Genomic DNA, 15,883 nt, shown 5'->3' with positions numbered 1-15,883 from the left:
CTGTTTTAAGTATGTTTGTGTTAGGTTTTTTTTATCCATTCCAAGTCTGATTCTTGGGCTTCGCTAGCATTTCTCCTGCCCTAATTTGGACAGCCGGGCACGTTTCACCTGGCAAGGCAGATAGACTCAGTTTCCTTTGTTAGTTGTTCCGTTACCCAAGCGTGAGCTGAATGAGGCAGCATCATCTTCCTTCAGCAAAGCGACTCTGCTGTGTGATTTAAAATTCAGTTGGTTTAACTTCAGCTGTTTGATATGAAAGTGCAGGAGGGGAGAAACAACAGCTGGAAGGTGACGTTGGCCTTAGCCAGAAAGCAGGAACGAGTAGTACAGCCCCTGTATGGTATGGGTACGCCCGAGACATGGGGCTCCCTCCTCCTAGAAGCCAGCCCTTGTGGTGTTTGTGAGTGAAGAGTGAGTGCTTCAGTAACTGCACCTGTGATTTCTGCCACAACCCTTTTTAGATGGTTACTGAACCTTAGGTCAAATGTTTTGAGAACTTTGGCTTGAAGCCTGTCCAGTATCAAAGAACCTGTAGTGTGTGTACAGCGTAGCACACAGCTGCCTCAGACTGAGTTTAACAGAATAGGGGCAAGGTAAGGAGTGTTCATCTTGAAATCTGTTAGGATTTAGTCTGTTTAACAATTAACTTCTCAGGTGACATTGGGACAGCACTTTGCAGAATGCTCCAGGGTGATAAAGAGACTCTGAATTCCTAACTTTGTAACTATACTTTCCTCTGTTTGTTGTTATTAGGAGATGTAATCTCTAGGTCAGGAGAAAATGAGTTACTTAAATCCCTTTCTGATGAAATGCGATTTTCCTTCAGAACACAGAGATATCCCATCTGACACAAAAAAGAACAAAGAGATGCCAGGGGATGTACAGTGTATTACTTGACTCAGGTAATTAATTTGATCAAACAAAAAAGTCAAAATTTGAGTTTAATGTTAAGTTTAATCTGAACAAATTGATTTAAAAATACAGTATAAATAATTCTTAACTTATATAAAACTTGATTAAGAATTAATTTTTTGGTTTTGGGTTTTTTTTTTAACTAACTTTACAAAAGAGCATTACTGAACATAGAAGCAAGACATTTTAACTGTGGCCTTTTTGTTAAGACATAAAATATGTACACACTCACAGTACTTTTCTTTGTGCAAAACATGTACTGACTGATAGACTGTACCTTTCTGTACAAAGACAATTTCAGCTTACTTTGCATAGTATAAAAGCAACACAAAAAACCACTGGATACATAACTTTGTTGCTACAATACTTCAGGTAAACCTTTTGTAAAAATTATTAGACATAAAATTTCTCCTTAAGAGCCAGTTTTAATTCTAAAGCAATTAATAAAGGATATTCCAGTATAGAGATCTTGCCAATAATGTCCAGAGCACACACTGTTCATCATACAATCCAAGATGTGTGCAGTGTGATATCAGTAATTATGGCTGCTGACAACATTCAGCAATTTGATATTCCCAAATTAGTCTTCTGACACTTCAAGTCTTCTTTGAGGAATATACAGAGTTCCTTGAGAGACTTGATTGGCGCCATCTGAATTTGCAGATGGTGAAGACACTGTGTTTGGCCCTCCCGGTGTGCGGAAAAAGTTCTCTGTAACTCTTTGGGGCTCGTGGGATTCCTTTGGAATAGAAGGCTAGAGAGAAGAGAGAAAATCACTTTCATTTAAGGGGAAGGAAAAAAAAAAAGTGAATTCTAGTTTTAGGTTTCTCCAGGACATTAACAAACACTTTTTCCCGAAATTTAAAAATGGAAAAACTTTTTATCAATAAGAATACACCTGTATTCCTTGATATATCTATAAACATATATAGATATAAATAATTAAATAAAAATATTTTTTAGGTCCCTCCTAACTCCTTTTTTACTACAAAGAGATCTTGGGCAATAAAGTATTACACAAAATACACAGAGAAAGTTCCTTTTGAAAAAAATATTCTTTCAAAATCCTCTACAATCCTATTAAAAATCCCTAACATTAAATGCAAGAACTTGGGCAGATTAGGAAGGAAAAATCAAGTAACACATGGATAATTTGTTAATAAGTGTCATCTCAGATCTATGCCAAATCCTCCCTCAAACAGTTGTCTCTTGGTATCTTGTAGTCTTCCAGCTGGCTCCACTTCCACAAAAAGCCACTTGTTCTTCCTTTCTAACCTCCCAGTTATATTGTACTAGTGCCTGGCCTTCACCACCAGCTCTTTTTGGGCAGTGCTCATTTATAGAGATTTAAAAAAAAAAGTTTCTTTGAAAATTTTACCTGCTGTAAAGGAATTACTGCACTATACTTCCTACTCATTCCACCATGGTCAAGAAGTTGCAATTTATTTTTATTTACCTCTTCTTCCTGCAAGTTTGTGTTTTCTGAGCCATGGCTAACACTTTTTGGTTGTGAAGAGACTGGCACGTGCTGAAGAACAGGATTTGCAGGAACTTGCACACCAGCAGGTATTAGTCCTACATGCTGCAGCGTGAAGTTCAGAACTGACGACCTTGGACTTTGGGCAGGGCAGGTATTACTCGAATTGAGACAGGAGTTGCTCAGTACAGGTGCAGCAGCTATAGAAGTTGGTGACAGCATTATATTCAAGGGTGTTACGTGAAAAGCAGGAATGTTAACTGCTTTCAGTTCAGACGCTGGCACTGGAATAACACCTGAAACAGAAAAGTCAAGGGTTGAAGCGGTTAAAGAAACTGAGGCTCAAGGCATTGCACTGTAATATCATGAGCTCGGTCGGATGAATCTGGCCTGTGACCCCTGAAGGCAGACAACTGTATGCCTATTCTACGTAATACTCACCGGTAATGGGTGAGCTGTAGCTAGTGTGCTGCACTGAGCATATCCCAGCTTTCTCTTTGTTAAGAAAGCCTGCCTTGTTGCCCTGGGTGCACTGAGTAAGAGGAATAAGATAACCAGATGGAAAAAAAGTCTGAAAAAGAAAAAGACAATACAACTTTACCCCAAACATGTAATAAAGAAAAAAAAAATCATCAAGGTTTTCTCCAAAGTTGCACCCCCCTTGCCTGCCTTGTTCTTATTCCATGCCTGTACTACTGTCTGTGTGAAATTAGACCCAAGTGACTCAAGGACACACTCTTGATAGTAATACTGCCCTACTGCACTGAAATCAGTTGGCTCCACTTCCAACTGATATCCTCAGTGAAGAACTGGAAGTCTATCTGGGATTAACACAGTGCAATTAGAGCAGACTAAAGAGAAATCCTGAATACTCTTCCCCCCTCCCCCCCCCCTCCCCGGAAGAAACATCTGGACCCAGTAATCATCGTGTCACCTCATTCTTAGATTGTGTTTTTTTGTAAAAAAAATATTTGAAGGCAATCCTTTTGCATTTACAAGTTCTGGGTTTTTGTCAACAGAACTATTCTTCATTCAGGTTCTCTATAGTAATAAGTTTTCACTGCAAAATGCCGAATTTTATTGACGAAGGGAGTTTCATGTGATTCTGTTTCAAAGTATTTGAAAGTAAATAAACACAACGGATGGACAGGTAAGGGATCTCAACGTGGCCTTATTCTACTTAGTCTTAGTTGCAATCATCCCAATTGAAACCTGAAAGCCACTTTCTGTCCTCTTATTTCTGTATTTAATGCAGAAACAGAAGTCTTACATTCCTACAAAATAAGGTTTTAAAAGTGCACTAAAAATAATCCAACTAAAGACAATCTATGTATGTGTACTTCATTATAGCTTTGTTTCTTTTGCAAAGACTGTAACTGATGTTTTCCCAGGTAATGGCAAGATGTGCTTTAGAGTCTGACAAAGCTTACCTCGTGAGCAGGAATGGCAAGTGTTACAGGTATGTCTTGTTTAGTTTGGCTTTTGTCCTCTCCTTCCAGAACATCTTCTCTTTTACACTGGTCATAGCAACTTGCCATGTTTTGATCTAACGTTTCAGTTTTGTTCTGTCTCTCTTCCTGGACATTGTCCATTTTGTAATTCGTTTGTGAGCTACTGGAAGATGGTCTTTCATTTTTCATGGATACTCCCTTTAAAAAAAGTACATATAAAAACAAAGGCAGTCATTGTAAGACTTAACATTCTCAATTACAGGTCTACAATGATATTTATACATTTAAAAAATTCGGAAAGCAAGCTTTCTCATTGCTCCTGATTCCCAAGTTTGTGTTATAAAAACTTCAATAAGACAACCTGTTCCAGGTTATCCCCTCTCGCTCCTTTACAGCTAGTGGATGTTTGACACCACGTTGTCACAACACGCTGACAACATTTCACAACTGTTTTGGCAAGGACAATTTAAACCAGCCTAATAATTTAAAGAGACGTAACGCATTCAACAACCAAGGAGTAGGAAGCGATCCAGACCCAGTTTCTCCATACGCATCAAGTATATCTGAAAGTCTTATCATCTTCATGTGCTATATTATTGTACACCAATCCAACATTAACAGTCTGCAACTGTTAGAAATACTTAGAAGGTATCAGGATTTTGGGATGTTTCATGTTCAGCGACTTTTATGTGTCCACTTTCCCTCCTGACACCTCTAAAGCAAAGTATGAACGCCAGCAAGATTATCAACCTGAACTGCTCCGGAATCACTGTATAAATAGGTGAGTCTTGACACAATGTTCTGGGAGTTGTTTTACTTCGACTAACGTGTACATTTTGACATGTCTTCTTGGAAATAAATATATGAAAGAAAGATAAGGGAACAAGGAGAAAAGTACAGCCTGATCCTAGGTTGGTGTTTCAAAGGTATGTTATATTGCATACTATATATTCTGCCTGATGTTTTCATATACCAGTGAGATTATGTGAAATTTGAGATATAGGTAGATATATGTGTGTAAAAGAACAAAAACCAGCCTCCCGAACATCAGCAAGAGCAACAAATGAACATCATCCCTTCAAGCATGATGTTATTTAAAACACCTACATGCAGTGGTAGACTCCTCAATCCCTTTAAAAATGAGTAGGTGGCCACATTATTAAGCTATAAAATGGCATTTTAAAGATAATTTAACTTACCAGAGAAGTATCAAGACTTTCCTCATCGCTTCTATATCTCTTAATTAAATTATTCTCTGGTAATGCTTGTGATCTTTTAAGGCACCGCTGTGAAGAAGTTTGTGATTTTGTACTCGGTCTTTCTTTAGCTGTCAAGGACTTTGTTGGATCACGTGCAGCTATCTGATTGTCCCTTCCCTCAGTGGTTATTTGATGTAGTACCTCTGAATTAATTCCAGTTACATTAGCACACGGTAGAGGCTGCAACATGATACTGGGGCTGTACGTTGTCACAGTGTGGGCTTGGGAAGGGTGCAGATATATTGCATATGAAACACCAGAAGGAGCGTGAGGTAGTATTACTGGTGAGACAGAGCTGTGGCTTGGAGGACAGACACCGAGCAGCTGCGTGAGAGCTGGCTGCTGAGAGGGGGCTGCCATGCAAGGAGGTTCGTGGCTGGGGGCTACCGCAGGTGAGGACAGACTACATTGCAAAGCTGGTCTTGACAACTTCATCTCTGTTGCTTTCCTAAAGAAAAACAAAACAAAACAAAAACACACACACCAAAACAAACAAACAAAAAAGCCCAAACATCTTTTAATACTTTCCTGCAGAAATTAATGCCTCAACAAAGTATTTGCTGCAATACAAAGCCTTAACACAAACTTGTACTTCTCAATCCACTACAGAGAATATAAGTGGAGGAAAAAAAAAATAGCCTGCAGTATCGGGGATTACCGGTGTTTGCAGACTGTGCCCAGCTCAAGCTGAGCATAGCTTTTATTTAATGGCCAGTGACAAAACAAAGCTTCCCACCTTAACGCTTGCGCAAACTTACTTTGATTGTCCTTCCAGCTGATGTTTAGCGACTGCTGGAAGCTGAGCCATTTTACTTGGGAAGGCTGATAAATTTTGATCCATACCTGGTTGGCGGGGGAAAACAAAACAAAACTGTTAGTACATCAAAAGTAGAAGTTAAATTTTGTCTTGCAGAGACTACGCTGTTTAATGTGGCATACATAATTAATGAGAAGACATTAAGACTCCATGTTATCTGCAAATAACAGCCTTGATTTGATCAATTGGATGGTAGTTTACATGAAACTAATTTTAAAGCCTCTGCTCCACTGGTTTTTTTCCCCTCCGAAGAGAATACCTGAGAACAACATCAACATCGATAGGTAATTTTCTGGCAGTTTTATAGCACGCAGAACTGCTTAGATAGTAAGACCTACAGCACCGTTTTCACAACAAACCAAGGTTGAGGCAGTTCATAAAGATACAATATCCAGAGAATCAGCTATGTTACACAAACAGAAGGTTTGTAGCCAATGAACCATCACATGAAGTCAAAATAGTGATATGTAAAAAAAGGATTTCATGTTCTTCTTAAATCCGAATCAGTAATATGCCACTCCTCGTGTCTTTGCTGTGAAAGAGGAGGCTAGAGTCTCCTACCTCATGCAGAATGTTGTCCAGATCTCACGGGATCTATTTCTTTTGCTGCAACTGTACAAGCTGTGACTAGATTTGGTTCCCCAAACTGGAAAGAGCTTCGACTAATCGCAGAGCTTATGCACTGAACACAGATCAATTTAGCTTTGTTTTCACTATGGATCCTGTAAGGCCATAGGATGTACTGGCAAAACATATTTTCCCCTGTCCTGTCTACTTTTGACATGACAGGTTTCTTGCCAGCAGGCATACTCATGCATCCGTATCTCCTATGAGAAGAGGGCAAGCCTAAACATTTAAAGCAAGACTACTTCCAAGTTAAAAACAAACTTAAAAAAAGATACGTACTTGGGCTTATTTTAACTGGACTGGTCGGAGCGGACTGGATCTTTCTTCTGTCATTTTCTATACTTTTAACTAACTTTATTAGAGATGGATGTCGAGTGAAGTTTTGCTTTCCTTTTGAAGGAAAGAGGTTTTTTGAACACTGCTCTTTGGAAGGGATGGATTCTGACATAGGTGGGGTCATAGAAACTGGTTCAAGTTTTGTATCTGAAAAGCAGAAAAAAAACCCTAAGAGTAAGTACATCTCATATGCAGTCAGTAATTAAAAGCAGTTATTTGAGCCTGGCTTATTATTGAAGTCCTAGCAGCAGCAAAAACGGGAACACGAGAGTCTCAGTATGAGTTCATCTGCTACCTGGAAACAAATGCAGGTGTGCTACGCTGCCACGGAGCAACGGCAGTGATGTGAGTGGCAAAGACTTTCTGCTTAGTTTACTCTGTCTTTTGGTCAAAAAAATTCTAACAGAGAAAACAAACAAACAAATCAAAATTATGATCAGAAAAAAAGTGACCCATACACCTACCCTGAATATTTGGCAAGATCTCAGGTCCTGTCCACTTGAATGCTGGTTTTCTTCCTCTCTCCTCTGTAACATGAACTTTCTTGATAAGCTCAAGGCTACTGAGAACATTTGCTATGTCATAAAGTCTCCTAATTTTGGCTGAAATAAAATGAACAAATGTAAAGTATAGTAATTCTGATGAATAAGTTAACGTATATCAGATTTAAAATGTTGTGATGCCCTTTTAGCAGCTACAAAGAAAAACCTCTATCTTTTCTTTATAACAACAATTTTGTGGGACAGATATATGAAATAACATACCTTATCACAAGATAAAGTTTATGTGTAAAATACTATGACAGACACAAATCTAGAAAAGAAAATACTGCTAAGTATATTATGCTAAATATAGGGGAAAAAAATATTTTCAAAACAAGTTCTGTGCAGTGACCAAACCTATACAAATTCTGAGTGGAAATAAGTAGCTTAAAAAGGAGGTATGCACATGCAACGGCGAACATGGGCAACAGGGGAATAAACACACTAAAATCCATCAGGACAAATACCTTGCATGTTCTTAACTTCTTAACTGGTTCGAGATCAAGCTGTTAGGGGAAAGGTTTAGGCAGCAGTCAAATTACAAGTGAATTCTGGACTGCAAAGTGAACCTGCTTAGGCCAAAGCTGCTGCTACAGAAAATTTAAATTAAACACTTTGGTGTTCCCAAAGGGAACTTGGGACTGCGCTTGTTAGTTAAGAAGGTGGTAAAACATGCGATACCTGAAGTACAGACATAGGGATGGAATGCCCTGAAAATGCTTGTATTGCGATACAGACATTATGGAGGAAGAAGAAAGAATGAAAACAAACAAACCCCCCAGCTGACTACCCACCCACCCTCTCTATGTTGCCATGATGCAGTGGGAAGGGAATTATGAACTGAAACCAGCAAGGATCAGTTTTCCTTTTGCATAGATATGGTTCCACAAAAAAAAAAATAATCTAAGGAGTCTATCTGAGAATCAAGGAAGGGTGCAATTTTCAATGAAATCCACAATTAATTCTTGATCCCTCAAGAGTGAGCACACTTTTGGTTATTACAGATGTACAGGGCTAGACCTAGAAGCGCCTTTTCATTTGAATGGAGAGGACGAGAGGAAGTGTGCAGGGAACTGAGAGCAGGGTAAAAACGAAGAAATAATGGGCAGTTGCAGTATTGGGTTTCACTTCTTCTCACATCTAAGTTACTAACAACGCTTTTACAGAATTTTTTTAGATTTCCAACAAGTAAGTTATATGACTAGAGCACAGATTTGCATGATACTGGGGCATCTTTGAGGAGATGACGCCGAAATCTTTGAAAGACTGCTTGAGGAAAGAGAAATTGTTACTAATAAGCAGCCTTGTGACATCATTTCAGGAGAGAGGATTTAGTGGACTTTTTCCTCTTATGTGGTCATTTTGTCATTATGTAGCAATGACTACGCACAAGCGGGTCCCTGTTAAAAACCATGCAAGGCGTTCAGTGAGTTTTTGGAGGCTCAAATGTATTTATGGCAGGAAGATGATGGTATTTTACACCGTATGAACTAGTAGTAACATAGCTCATTTAGCTTATGCTTGATAGTTTACTTACTTTTAAACTTGCTTTTATCTAAGTCTTCTAACTGGTCTTCTCCAATCAAGATTTTAGCGGCAACTTCAAGGCTTACTATTTTAGGAGTCGATACAAGAAACAGCATCACAAATTTCTGACTCATCACTCGTAAAGACTTGTCTTTCCTGCTGTTCACTGATGCTGCAGCAGACAGGAGAAAGGATTAAAGCATTAAGTGACTTGGCAGCTACAAATGTTTTTAAAACAATTCCTTTAAAAAAGAAATTTGTCAGTAATAATTATAAGAACAAACAACACAACAACTAGGCAGGGCTGACGTGGACTGAAGTCATTTTTCTACATGGCAAGAATCAGGTAATTAGATAGATACCAAGTCGAACTACAAAGAAGAGGGTGATGTTTCCCCCTGTGTATGTTTCCTGTTGCCTGACAAGTTGTACTCTTAAAGATGCCTAACTGCAGGTTACACAATGTATTTAACAACCCTTAATTAACATTTCTTCCATGAATCAAAGCTAAATTAATAAATAAATGAATAAATTTATGCTTTTGGCTTCTGTAACATTCAATGGTGACAAATGCTGCAACTGGATTTATGTTGGGTATGTTTTGATAGTTTCACCTGATGCCCCCTTGTTCTTGCACTGTAAAACCAAAATCCATGTGAGAGAATTGAACGAATTAGAGAACTGGAAAAGTGCTGTGCACTTTTTCTCACCACAACCAGTTGCGGTGTCTTTCAGGCTGTACCATTTCAGGAAAAAAAAAAGTCCAATAAATATCTATGAACTTGGAAAAAATGGTTATCGTTATAAGCACATATTGTTCTTGGCATTATAGAGAATTATTACCAGCACGAAATTCCATTCCTGGGAGCTCAACAAAAGACATTTCTGAGTGGTCATTTGAGCCAAACGATCTTGCCATTTCTTCGTTTCTTTCACCGCTGAGATCAAATTCATGCTCATACTCTCTTTTCTTGATCATCTGTATTTGCTGTGTGTATTTGTTCTCTTCTCCAACTCTTTTCAACGCCTGCAGGGTTTTGGAGAGATTATGTCGCCCGTGCCAAGCGTATTTGTTTTTGGCGAGGCGGCTCACCATGTGTAGGCTCTCTAGCACGTTCACGATATCATATATGCGTCGACGTTCGACATCTGAAAAAGAAAGATTAAATTGACCATAACACATTTTATGTAGTAGAGATGTCATGTCACACGTTTACCTGAAACGTGGTTTGCCCAGAGAAGGGATCCGTTTCCTGTACTCCCCCTCCTCTTAATATACTTCTAAGCCATTTTCGCCAATTCCTCATTACAAAGGTCTCTGAAAACAGCCCTCACAGATCTCACCAGCAAGGAAAAGAAAACCTTCTGGCTTTAAAAACGGAAGAGCTTGCTTGTCCAGTTATACTTGGTTTACAGCATTCCTTCAGAAAAAGAACTTACTGTTGCCAGAAGAGCCATTAGATGAGTTTCAATACAGCTTTAAAAAAACCCAAAGCATTTTTAATTATTCATTGCATCAATTTTAGATTGCCTCATTAAATAACCTTGGAAACTCCTGGTAGCAACTGTTTGTAACGTGTTTTTATATGTTATTGTATTAACATGCTGTCCTTTTTCTTTTGTTGAATTCTTGGTTTTGACTAGGCATTTTCCAAAAGTTGTTACTTTGTACAAAGTATAAGTAGAATAGACATTTTTTTAATTTGCAAGTCATCCCTCTTCTGTGTCCCCCAACATATTCTGAAGATATGACACCGAAAATTTTATAGCAGGATTATTTATAACTGTTGTCAGTGCCATAATCTGTAGAATATTGTTATGTCATAGTTGTCATTAAAAAAACCTTCAGCTTAATGTTAGCAACTTAAAACTCTTGGTAGATCGTTGGTGCACTATAAAAATAGTGATATAAAGTGAGAAAGTTACATTTTAGAGAGCAGAAAATAGTTTCTTGCTTTGATGTCACGACTGGACAGAAAGCTGTGGGTTCAGCTTGAGAAACGCTAGGTCCTGCCACAAAAACCCAACCACTAATCTTAGCCACCACCTCTAGATCCAAAAAAGTGCATCTAGTTATTTGTAGTATCGGCAATAATTGAGATGTTAAATCAAACAAAATTCAGGGTTTCTCAATTCAGCTCACTGAAGAAACGTTACCTTTTTAAAATAATTGCTCTAAGAATGAAAAGCTTAAAGCTGGGTTTAAGTGAGTTTGACAGCACTAAGTAGACATTCAGCGTTTCAGGGAGCAAAAAAAGTACTAACACAAGTGGTAGGTTATTGGTACATTTGTATGAAGAAATATATAATAGCATATCTGCCAACTTACTAAGCTCTTCAGCTACTTCATCAAGGCAAATGAAATTATCTGCTGCAGCACTGGCGTGATCAGTATATCGAGCTAAGAATTTATGACACAGTAATCCTAGGCTTTTCTCTTTGCGACTCGGTTGAGATTTTTCATATTCATCTCCTGGTAAGTGCTCCTACACGGGAATAAGAAAAAAGACATTTTGAAATCTTCGACAGTATGTAAAGGTAGATATTTAACAGCTTGATTGTGAGCCACTGTCCAAGGTCCAGGGTCCTCCTTTTGTCCTTCACACCTGTGAAATAAAAGCAGCAAAACGCTACCTGTATGAAACTAGAAGATATCCTTAGTTACACTTGCTAAACCCTCCAAAATCAAAACTTAAAAAAAACCCAGTTGCAGTCTGTTAACGTATAACTTTTTCTAGAGAATAGACAGCCTTCAGCCAACTTTCAAAAAGAAGAAGCAAACAAAGATGACACCTTTACAGCGTACCGGCAAACAGTGTTTTGCCTGTAGAATCTGCCTTGCAGTGTTTGACAGTTCCCTCCGCCGCTCCCTGCTCCTGATCTCGGGGCTAGCTGCGCTGATCAGCATTTTCAGGTTGGCAGTGGGCGTCCATGGCTCGGTGGGCAGGAGTTCTTGGGGTTTCGGGGGGGTGGCGAGTGGCTGACAGCCGGGCTGTATCTCTGCCAGCACCGAAGGCGAGGCAGCTCCTTGCTTCAGTGGCGTTCGCAAGGCGCTTCTGCACAGCTCGGGAGGGTGATTTTCCTGCAGCGAGAAAAAGGAAAGGGAGATGTTGGAAAGGAGTAGGGCTGCGGTGCACCGCGGGGGGACAGGGACAGCAGGCTGCGGGCAGGGGGACAGGGGCAGTGGGCCAGGGATAGGGGACCAGGGCAGGGGGACAGGGGCAGCGGGCCGGGGACTGGGGACCAGGGCAGGGGGACAGGGGCAGCGGGCCGGGAGCAGGGGTACAGGGACAGCGGGATGGGAGCAGGGGTCTGGGGGCAGCGGTGACTTTTGGGTGGCTGAAGTCAAAGGCCACAGTTTTAGCCTGAACTGACGGATCGGTCCCTGGGACCTTTAGCTTAATTCACCTTCTCGTATTTTATTTTTTTTCGTCTCTGGGGAGGGCGCAGAGCACACGTTAATGTCTGGCAGAAAGCTATAAAGGCCGATGGGAAGATGGGAATAGTTTTGTTAATAAAACAGAGGAGGCGCGGTGGGAGAAAAGCGGGCTGTTGCGTGGCCGGGCACGGCGCGGCGGCCGCGCACGACGAGGGGAGCCGGGCACGGCGTGGGGCTCGGCCGCTCGGTTACCGCCACCCCACGCTTTCACACGCGTCCTCCCGCACCGAGCCCCGCCGCCGGGCCCCGCGGGCTGTCAGCGGCCGCGGAGCGGAGGGATTACCTTGTCGCCGGTGCCCATCTCCCGGCCCGCCTGCTGCATCCTCCCGCCGGCGCGAAGCCTCAGGAGCCGTCGGTCGCCGGTCCTTCCGCGGCGCTCCGCATCGCACGGCCCACCGGTTCTGCGGGACCGGGGCAGCCAGCGGCGCGTTAGCGGGGACCCCGGTGCCGGGCGGGTGGCGCCACCCCGGCCGCTTCCCGCCGCGCTCCTCCCGCCTCCCGCCTCTCGGCCCGCGCGCGCCCACCGCCCAACGGCCCGGCCCCGCCCCGCCCATTGGCCGCCGGCGGCGGCGGCGGTGGGCGGGGCCCTTCCGGGATCCCGTTTAAACATTTGGCGCCACCGTCGCGTCCCGTGAGCTGCCGCGCCGCGCCCGGCCGTGTCTCGCCCCGCCACCCATCCCGCCCCGCGACGGCGAAAGCCGGCACCCACCGGCTGCCCCGCGCGCCCGCCCTGCGCCGCCGCTCCCGGGGCCGGTTTGAATTCGACCCGCTGCGCCGCCGGCGGGGGGGAGGGCGGCCCAGCCAATCAGCTCGCGGCACTCCGCCCAGCGCAGCCAATCGGAGCGCGGCGTTGCCCAGCCGTTCCCTCCTCTCCCTCCCGCCGCTGCCGGCGGGGCTCGCGCCGGGGCCTTTGGCGGGTTCGCGGCGGTGGAGCCGGGGCGCGCGCCGCCTCCTTCCCTCCCCGCCCCAACGGCCGCCGCCGTGAGGGGAGCGGGCGGCAGGACCCGGGCCGCGGTTGCTAATTGGATTAGCGCGGTTAATTATCGAATTATTTGCCGCAGGCCGAGCAGATCGGTCGTCCCTCGCGGCCGCTGCGTCCCGTGGCTTTTCCGCTCCTTTAAAGCACCGAAATAACAGCGCCGTATCCCGTCCCGCGGGCGGCGGGGCGGGGGATGGCAGCCCGCCCTCACCTGCGGTGGGCGCAGCTTCCTGGGAACACACTGAAGTCACTGGTGTGCTCCGAGCTGTGAGCAAAGCCCTTATCAAACGGGGGGGGGGCGGGGGAAGGACCTTGCTACCTGGCCGGCCGCATGGCTCGGTGCGCGGTGGGCGCCCCGGGTGCTCGCTGCCTGGCCGAGGGGCCCCCGGAGATAAAATCCAGCAGCTGCCTGAGATGCTTATCGCAGGTGTTACGACACGGCTGGTTTGCAGGTACGCGTTTGGGACTGAGGATCAGTTGACTCTGGACATTCATTATGCTAGACTTGGGGTAGCACCACGGCTAAACCTCTTGATTTAACTGTAAAATCTTCCGAAAGAAAGTCTTTGAAAGCACGGACATTCAAATCGAGAAGTTGCCCATGTAACTTTCAGTCTGGTAGGCTAGCCGCAGGGCAGCTGAAGCCTGTTCCCTTGCAGAACACATATACCTCACCCTAAAAAGTGATGTTTAGCTTTGGGTTGACATTGGCTCTTTCCCCTTGTTTGTGCTTCAATGTAATTTACCGTGCTTTGGCTTCTTGTAGAGGGTGCGCTAGAAGGTGTAGTTGTGTGTTCTGGGAACTTGGAATTGGTGCATCGCTCACAAGAAGTTAAATCATGAATACTGAAAAATAGTGGTGGGTTTTTCCCCCAGGGATGAACACATGTGATACCATTTTTGCTGGAATCTGAGTTGTTTAAATGAGGAGCAAATACATTTGCGTGTTTCAGAAACCAAACTGGGGGAAAAATAATCGGGCTTTTATATTCAAGCTGTAGTTTGATTATTTTTTTTTTCCTTCATGCAAAGCTTTGACAATTACCTTTATCCCCTAATCAAGAAGCCGTTATCTCTGTTCAAACACACTGTAATATCCCTCGTGCCTTTTGCTCAGGGGTGATCTTTCCTAGTCTCAAAGTTAGTTTTAAATCTGTCCTGACAGTATCAGATATTTTAAAGCAAAGGTTAAAAGAATTGCTGACATTATTGCAGTTACTGAGATAATTGTTCTGTTAGCAACTTGTGTCCCTCTTCTGTGGTCTTCCTCACTATGCTACTGCCTTCACCTTTCTGAGATGATAGAAAGACATGGAGCAGCCCATCGCTGTGCTCCTTTGCAGCCATCTATTTAAGCTGTGTTGCCTTCTGCTCTTGCTTGTGTTTCTCTATGTAGCACTAGGGATTAGAAGCAGTGCTTACGTTCCCTGCCAGGTACCTTTTTAAAGAGAAAAGCATAAGGATTAAAAATTGTATGGCCCTGATGTGGGAACCAGAGGCACCAGTACCAAGATCAGAATAGCTCTTAATGCATAACCTTGAAGCCTTTTCCCTGATGATTGTGTGCTGTTTGCTAGTTTCAAGTGCTGAATCAAGATACCACCTGATGCCAGAAATCAATGTTCTGTGTGATAAGTCATTTTATCTATGCTAGTTCAACTAAAGAGTTTCTTGAAGCATAGTAATGTGGATTGAAGAGTATGTGTGTAAGTATCCTAGTGGTTTTGCCAAATCTAATGAATGGTAAACTAGGATTATATGTAAGGTGGTTAATAAGTAAAGGATATGTTAATTGAAGTGCTTCTACTGCCTGTATTCTAGTTAAGCATGCCTCCTTATCTTGTCCATACTTTCCTCTTTCAGTAACAGCACTTGCCATTCTGAAGAAAGCACTAATCTGGTTTGCTCTGCATGCTCCGCTCAGAGTTGTACATCTTCTATGAACATCTGTTGTCAATAATGGATTTGTTTCAGCATGAACCCAAGGCAGCACACTTCAACATCTTGAGCTTGTGCGCTTCATGGATGTGGTGCTGTACTTCTGTCAGGCGGAATTGTAATAAATGGCTCACATAAAATCACATACTTAAAGAATTTTACTGAAATTGTTGTTACCATGTATAAGGTCACTTGCAGGCTGCCCAGGGAGATGGTGGAATCTCCATCCTTGAAGGTATTCAAAAGCTGGCTGCATGTGGTCTTGGGCAAGGGGCTTCAGGTAGCCCTGCTTGAGCAGGGGGTTGGACAGGATGAAATCCAGAGGTCCCTTCCAGCCTCAGCGGTTCTGTGATTCTGCAAGATGAATAGTGATTACATCCCTGAATGTAATCTGTTGTAAGGTTGGGGAAGGAAAAAAAAAAATACCTATGGTATGTGAATTTAAAAGATTCTGGTTTGTACAGCCTTCAGAAAATTGACCTTTCTGTGCTGCTGCCTGATTGTTCAGACTATTTTAGGCTGCTTTCCTCAAGGAACTAATTTGTGATAACTCTTTCTAGGACTGGAATTGTAAATTTG

At 42.9% G+C, this 15,883-nt stretch overlaps 1 protein-coding gene across 3 annotated transcripts; it reads right to left on the bottom strand.

Moving 5' to 3' along the window:
• Window positions 1–934: 934 nt before the first annotated feature.
• Window positions 935–13,130, bottom strand: E2F8 (E2F transcription factor 8). 3 transcript variants are annotated; one of them, XM_055814504.1, is made up of 14 exons: window positions 13,097–13,130; window positions 12,671–12,788; window positions 11,755–12,030; window positions 11,278–11,434; window positions 9,792–10,097; window positions 8,959–9,120; window positions 7,344–7,481; window positions 6,823–7,026; window positions 5,858–5,942; window positions 5,040–5,547; window positions 3,820–4,038; window positions 2,831–2,960; window positions 2,369–2,685; window positions 935–1,666 (listed from the first exon to the last, which is right to left on the bottom strand). In XM_055814504.1, the coding sequence occupies exons 2-14, from the start codon at window positions 12,707–12,709 to the stop codon at window positions 1,493–1,495; spliced, it is 2,715 nt and encodes a 904-aa protein (XP_055670479.1). In that variant the 5' UTR covers window positions 12,710–12,788; window positions 13,097–13,130; the 3' UTR covers window positions 935–1,492. The 3 variants fall into 3 exon arrangements, with proteins under 3 accessions (XP_055670479.1, XP_055670478.1, XP_055670477.1); XM_055814503.1 differs by lacking the exon at window positions 13,097–13,130 and having other exon boundaries at window positions 5,040–5,454; window positions 5,485–5,547; window positions 12,671–13,034; XM_055814502.1 differs by lacking the exon at window positions 13,097–13,130 and having other exon boundaries at window positions 12,671–13,034.
• Between the last annotated feature and the right edge of the window lie 2,753 nt (window positions 13,131–15,883).

This window comes from Falco peregrinus, chromosome 9, assembly GCF_023634155.1.
Source record: "Falco peregrinus isolate bFalPer1 chromosome 9, bFalPer1.pri, whole genome shotgun sequence".
Taxonomy (NCBI): domain Eukaryota; kingdom Metazoa; phylum Chordata; class Aves; order Falconiformes; family Falconidae; genus Falco; species Falco peregrinus.
This window is presented reverse-complemented; position numbering and strand designations above follow the sequence as displayed.